General features: G+C 33.1%; 1 protein-coding gene across 1 annotated transcript; it reads right to left on the bottom strand.

Moving 5' to 3' along the window:
- Positions 1–6,421: 6,421 nt before the first annotated feature.
- On the bottom strand, positions 6,422–7,154 carry LOC147407955 (uncharacterized). The gene has a single exon (XM_086432873.1). It carries the CDS (start codon positions 7,005–7,007, stop codon positions 6,528–6,530), a length of 480 nt encoding a protein of 159 aa, XP_086288999.1. The 5' UTR covers positions 7,008–7,154; the 3' UTR covers positions 6,422–6,527.
- Between the last annotated feature and the right edge of the window lie 560 nt (positions 7,155–7,714).

Below are 7,714 nucleotides of genomic sequence, written 5' to 3'. Positions count from 1 at the left end.
TACACTACGTATGTGTAATTGTGTAGGCTTTTGGATGGAATTACATTTCTAATTATGAGTAAAACCATAATGACAAAGTCGAGATTTGGAAGAAAAAAAAAAAAAATCGACAATATTCAGAAAAAATTGGAAATAAAATAAAAACATATTGTTACCTAATAGAATATGAAACAAAATTAGAAAATTTCTTATTAAAATATATTTTCAGAGTTTTGTGAATAATTCGGGATTAAATCACCAATTGAAAGAAGTGTGTATCAATCACGATTTTTTCAAAAAATTAGAGAATTTTGTCACTATGCACATGCCTTAATTAATTAAAAAAAAAAAAGTTAAACCTACTTGACTTGAATCACGAATGAGCGATCCACAGTGGATATTTTACTTAGTTACCTTAGATTAGAAATCGAGACGACTCGCTGAGCAATTTTCATCTCGGCCCAAATTTTAAACCATGCATTGTTGGACCCTTAAATGAGGAAGCAATTGGGCTGGGCTTATCATTAGTAATAGGTTTGGAATTTATTGCAATTTCACTCTCATCATGACTCCATTGTCACAAAATTCTCTGAATTTTAAAAACTTCGTAAAATTATCCAAATAAGAGACTAGCCGATTATATCTTTGAATTGAAGAGAAATTTATTTTCTTCAACACTAAAATCTCTAGAATGAGAAAGAATTATTGGGGAGGTTGAAAATGATGTATTTTGGTATATAAAAAAAACCCAAAAATATTATTTATATAATTTCTGATTTTTTCTTTTACAAAATTTTTCCTAGCTTATAGAAATTAACTCCCCCATAACTACCAAATCCAATTAAACTTCCGTATCCTATCCAATATTTAAGAACTAGAAAACTCTACATGCCCATCGAGTTGTCACTCATCCAATGATTTAGATTAGTCAATTTAATAACAATTTAAAATTTAAGGTCATATTTATTTGCTATTTACAAGAACTGAATATCCATTATGATACGTATTACTTTGCTTACCTCTCTAATGCTACTCGTGTTGTCTTGTTTTCCAAATCGTTTGTGCTTTGTACAGTAAGTCGAGTCAAAGTTCCGACTTGGTAATTATTCAGTCGGAGTTCAATTCGGTTAATTCGAAAAGTTTAGTTAAAAAACTCAGATTTTTTTTATAAAGAAAATAAACAAATGTTAACTTTTAGATTTGTTGATCAAATTGGCTAGTACCTTATTTGGTGAATTTTAATCAGAAACACATTATGGTGTCCATGGGCCCTGAATGTCTACCGAGAGTTACGACTGTCAATGGATCATATTTAAGTTGGATTGGTACTAAATTACTATCAATCCGATAAGAATTTTATAAGATCCAAACGTGAACAATCTTGTATTTGGTGTTTCAAATTGGATCTTAAGAGTCATTAATTACATTCTCCACTTAGAAAAAGTATTCAAGTTGAAGATACTTTACAAAAAATAAAGTATGGTAAGAGACTCAACTTTGGACACAATAGCCATATGTAATGAAGAGATACAATTTGTATGGTATCTCACATCGGATCTAGATATGATCCATAAATTATCAAATTGAATCGAAACTTTATTGAAATCAAATTTACCTATCTAAACCCTATTTATGTTTTTTCAATTTGAATGGATTGGATTTTCACATTTGATATGATCTACAAGCAATCAAATGTTGATATCTAAGACAATGGATTGGATTTTCACATTTTCACATTTTCACATTTTACGGGTTTAGACATATAGCTCAGTTGCTTTGGCAGATTATAATTTAAATTTTAGGTCATCCGGTTCGAGTTGAACTTAGCCACAAAGAAAAACAAAATCTTACCATCTATACTATTAGGTTATAATTAAATATTATTTAAAAAATATATATATATTTAAATAGAAATCTTTTATCGCATTAAATAAAATAATATTTATAATTTTTAAATTCTCTGAACAAATAATATAAAAAAATCGCTAAGTGCCTACATTTTTGTCTTTTACATATGCAGCGCATGCATAACTTACGTGTCCTAAAAAAAAAATAAGAGTCGATATTCGGATCCCCCCTCTAACCAATGCCTTCATTACATAACCATAGATCATTAACCTCGGGATACATAGGAAAAAGAGCTATGATTCTGCCTGGGCTTGTCAGAAAATAAATAGAAAAGTTTAGAAAATTAACTTCGTGGGCCTGTTTCTCGTGATGTTGCCTTTTCAAGGCCCACCCACTTCAAATGTTGTAGATGCGTTTAAGAGGCTTGGTAATGTCGTCAGATCACTCAGCATCAATGCACCTACCTACCTACCTCCTTTAAGATACATGTCCTTGGATTCCAATCCTCCATGAATTGAATGGTCGGGCCATAAATTCGATAATGATTTCAGGAAACGTGGCCACTAATTATTCAATGGCCACTCGGACAGAAAACTGCCACGTACCATACAATTTTGGGCCGTCCTCTTCTAGTGGACCAATAGACCAAACATTTGTCTGATCAATGATTCGAGTCATCTAAATCCTCCCAAGAACAAAGATAGTTTTTTTTTTTAGAAGGTTGAAAAACATAAATTTCGATAAACAATTAATTTTTTTTTTTAAATGAATTGTGATAGTCGACTACTTGATTTGACAATTTAGGGAATCATAGATTTATGCTATTTGGGATACATGGTACCCTTGAGATACACTTTTTATAGGGAAAGGCAACTGTGTATTTTGAGGGGTGTAGATCTACAGTTTTCGAACTTGTCACGTCAAGATAATCGATTGAGTTTGCCACGTAGAGTAATTAGATTATCACGGTTCATTAAAAAAAAAACATTATTTTATATTAAAAAAAAATCTATTTCGGTGAAACTCTTACAAATTTATCCGAATTAACCGACTTGAAGCCCCATTGAATAATTACCGAATTGCTTACATTCAAATGATTAGATATCATAAAACAGCTACGTATGCCCATGGAGGGCCATCCAAGAATTCATGGGTCAATGGGCCCAAAAATAGAACCACATTTCATTTTTTACATTGTCATTAAAGATTAATTGTAATTTTTTGTTTCCATTTATTCAAATTTCCAAATGGATGAATGGCTAAACGATTACATTTGTATGTTGAAATAGATATTTTATGGAATAATAAAATATTTGTAATATATTTAAGTAATACCATCCCTCTCTTCAAGGCCATGTCTTCTCTTATTGATGGAGTTGAGAGACAAATGGTTTCCAAAAAATATATGAGAGGATGGATTAAAGATTTTTGGGTTCATCAATCAGAATACACTCTTTTATGAGATGGTAAAACAATCATGGGAAGATAAATCAAATATTTGGGAAAAAAATTACGATCTGACCCAATCACTTATACCTTTTCCTAGATCTCGAGAAACTATCTTAGTGATCCCGTAAGAGCTTCCTTACATCCTTACAAATAATTGCAAAGTTCACCCTACAGTGTCGAACAAGTGCAATTTGTTGCATATTTTTCAGACTCAAAACCTTTTCCAAAAACAGCACCCTTTTTAGTGTACAAACTCAATTGATTATTTCATTAAACGAAAACTTCTAAGGTCCGTATAATTGCATAATTTCAAGAGAAAATCAATTTCCCAACTAAATAGTTTCAAGAAAATGATTTCTCAGAAAAGGTTTTGAGTCAAACTCAAGAGAATATTTTCTTGAACCTAGCATTCTATATCAAATTATGGGTATATATGGTTTACATTTTCATAACTCATCATTTATATCTATTCTACAAAGAGCTTTCTAAATATATTCATTGAATGAGCATAGAAGGGATAATCATGGATAAGTTGTAGAGGTAGATAATGTGACATTAAAAATAAATATATTTGAGAAAAAACGAGGAGAAACCAAAGAAGCTATAACAAGAGGTAATTAAAAGAAAGTCAATCCAAGGCTTCTATCACAAAGAACAATAATAGGACCAATAAAATTGAATGTAATAATGCAAGTTTAATGCTCTTACAAGAGATTCATTTTCAAGGAAATACAAATTCCTTGTGAATTTGACCATGGAAAAATAAATTTTACGCAAAAATCACAGTTTGGTTGAACCTAGGAAAATATCAAAAAGAGAATCGGTTAAAAGCATAGTTTTAAAAGTCATTGACTCGACTCGAGTTAAACTTGTCCATTGACTCCACTAGATTTCGAAGTTATTCATCATAAAGTACGGAATCATACATCAAAAATTTATATTTTTGAAGGAAAATCATTTACCCACCAATCATCCACTCGCAATCATACAATACAGACTTTAAGAAGAATATTGAATGTTGAAAATAACTCGAATTGATGTATTAAAGTAAGATTAATGAAAATAATAATGATAAATTGACTCCCCCCTAGCTCTGACAAACCCCCTCATGTGGTTGTGCATAGACCTACAGATTTTCCTCTGGATACACAATTACAACATATTTAATCAAATGAATTACGGATATGTTTCTTGGCCCGTGATGCACTCAAATTTAGTTTTAATACATTTCTTTCTATCGAATTAGGACTTTTCTATTGAGTATCGTACGTGTTTAAAAATACTTATCATGGATTTTTTGACTTGACAAGATTTTTTTCTTGGACGTTAGTCATGCTTTATGGAACCATTGAATCTTAAGTTTTAAAGCTTTGGTCCAAGTCATAATTGTTGGAAATTTTGAAGTAGTACGCAAGAAGCCAAGTCGAAGAGGTTATTGTATATTTAAACCTTATAACTTATGATTAATATACCAATATAAGTGCTCCTTGATATAATGATATATGAACGTCCTATCAACAATCTTGGATGGGCCATGTACATCATATAGATTATGTGATCATCAAGGGCAGAGCTAGTAAGCAGACTTTGGGGGCAATTGCCCCCGCTCAACATTTTTGAGTATTTTAGATACCCTTAAATTTATGCTTAAACTTGATATATTCTGGCATTTTGAACTATTGACATGTCCCGTTTAACTCTGTTGCCTCCCCTCCTTCATCTCCTTTCATTTTTGCCCTCTCACCCTCCAATGAAGTATAAGTTTGCCCCCACTAAAAGAAAATCCTAACTCCGCCCCTGGTGATCATCCTAGTCATTTGATCATCTTTAATTAAGTGAATTCCACATATAAGAGGATTAATCCAAAGGTTAAAACTTAGGACCCATGGAACATTAAATCATGCTTTAATATTTTTTTGAAATAGTGTGGTTTCTCTACTCCAGGTGTAGGGTAACAAACAACATTGAATAATGCTAAAGTGACTTCTTATGGCACTTGTTGAACATTGCACTGATGTAGAGGTGTGCACACAACTATAGATGTTTTTCCTTGAGATACAATTGAACAACATCTATAATTCCATGCATACCATCGTGTAAGTTCAGTGTCAAACACAGTATCTGCATAGTCACTTTAGCATTGTCCAGTAAAATTTCCCAATTTCATGTCACCCCATTGCCACATGAAGCACTCTTTGTACTGTAATGACCAATTGATTTTTTGAGTTGCACAGGAGTGACATTAGGATTTATTGTGATTCTCACATGTCTGACGTAAGGAAAGAAAATCCATAGACAGTTTTCTTCATATATGATTAGAAAGTATCTATGATTATCTATGCACCCCCATGTCAGAAATGTGAGAATCACAGTAAATCCAATGTCACCCCAGCATTAAATGTAATTTTTTTTTCTCTCTCCCACTCTCATTACTCATGATAAAGCCTTGTAAAAATAAGATCAGATCCAATGGCCGAAGATCACTAATCAAGATTGAAGTCATGGCTCAATGGGTCAAGAAGAAGTCAAGAGAATTGTCACAAGGACGCGTGCAATTGGGGGATAATATAATGAGTCATGATATCTAACTATCCCACATGACACACTCAATCGACTCTCCTGAAAGGACAAGTTTGAAAATCATAGATTTGTGCACCTAGAGATACAAATTTTAATGATGAAGTGCAGTTTTGTATCACAAGATACACAGATCTATGATTCTTGAACTTGTCATGTCAGGAGAGTGATTGAGTGTGCCTCATGGGATGATCAGATTATCACGATTCTAATATTATTATTACCCAAATTGGGGGATAATATAATGAGTCGTGATATCTAACTACCCACGTGGCATACTCAATCAGCTCTCTTGACGTGATAAGCTTGAGAATCGTAGATTTGTGCGTGTTGAGATACATGATTCCTCCGGTTATACATTTATGATGAACTGCAGTTTTTGTATGCCGAGACACACAGATCTAGGGTTCGTGAACTTGTCACATCCGGAGAGTGGTTGAGTGTGCCACGTGGGGGTAATCAGATTATCACGATTCTAATATTATTATTAACTAATTCCAGGTGTAGAGATCAATTTGTTGACCAACGTAGTCAAAGTAAAAAATTTCAAGCAACATGAACATCAGTATTAGGTTATTAGACATAATTTAAATAATAAAAAAAAAACTATGAACACCGGAATCTGACACACAATGAACATAAAATTCCGTTACATACTAAGAAACATAGCAATCTCAAGCACAAGATATACCCATCGAAGTGGCTGTAAATCGTGCCGAAGCAGTTCTCCTGCTCACCATGGAATCAAATTCCAGCGAAACTCCTTCATAGTCCTTACCAATCTCCAGTACCTCAGAAATCGTTGGTAATTCACTCGAATGATTGAAGAAGAACCCATCTTTCGATCGATCTTCTACTCGATAAACCACAGCCGAATTAGGTTTTGATCGAAAAACCGTTCGAAGAAGTTTATTTAGAGATCGAGAAATCTTCGAAGATCTTTTAGACACCGATGGTGGTGGACGTTGTGGTGGTGCAACATGTGGGTCAGATAATCGTGGCATGGAGTAAGTTCTAGAAGCGATGGCTGAGTCAAGTTGGCGATGGAACGAGTTGAGCTCGAATGAGTCGTAGAGTGAGCTATCACAATCCCAAACAAGGGATTTGGGTCGTTGATATTTCTTCTTCTTTTGTTCTTCCTGAGGTTTCTCCATCTCCTTTTTCTTTTTGTTTTGGTTTTAAGAGCTTCAAAGTATGAGAGAGGGTAGAATATAAATATGTGTAGAAGGAAGGAAGGCTTGAGAAGAAAACAATCCTATTTTGTAATGGTTGGTGAAGGTTCAAACGCGTTAACGAAGACCAACTAAGTTCACGTCCTCTTCATATGGACCATTAATTCTCTCACAGTGAATTTCTCATATTTTTTTAGTTTGCATTTATTGATAGAGGTGTTACTTACACCCATATACCATAGTCCCATATTTTAAAGACTTTCCTACAGATTTGTATTTCTTTCTTAGGGATGAACTAATCTTGGAAATCCCAAGCATCTCAACCGTCTGCTTGATGGAGAGCCGCCAGGGTGTTCCAATTTTTAAAAGGGAAAATTACCAAATAGCCCCATAGATCATATTAATTGCGTGACCCATATTTTAAGCAACTAATTCGTTGGCTGCTATTTTTTTTAAGACTAGGTTTGGATTGAGAGAAAACAACTCATTAATAGAAGATAAGAGAAACTCAATTTCTCTCATTAACCGAAGAGAATTTGGAATAATTTTGAAAATTTAAAATTCCTTAAAAGAGATCTATCGGCAAAGTTGGAATTATAAAATATTTTAAAAGGGATTCTCTCCATTTCTCTTATCTTCTCTTTACTTTTGAAGAAAAAGAAAATTGTTCTTTTTTTCTCTCATCTTCT

This window comes from Akebia trifoliata, chromosome 3 (genome assembly GCF_017979445.1).
Source record: "Akebia trifoliata isolate Shusen 1 chromosome 3, ASM1797944v1, whole genome shotgun sequence".
Lineage (NCBI taxonomy): Eukaryota > Viridiplantae > Streptophyta > Magnoliopsida > Ranunculales > Lardizabalaceae > Akebia > Akebia trifoliata.
The sequence above is the reverse complement of the archived record's forward strand: the minus strand, read 5'-3'. Positions and strand labels throughout refer to the sequence as shown.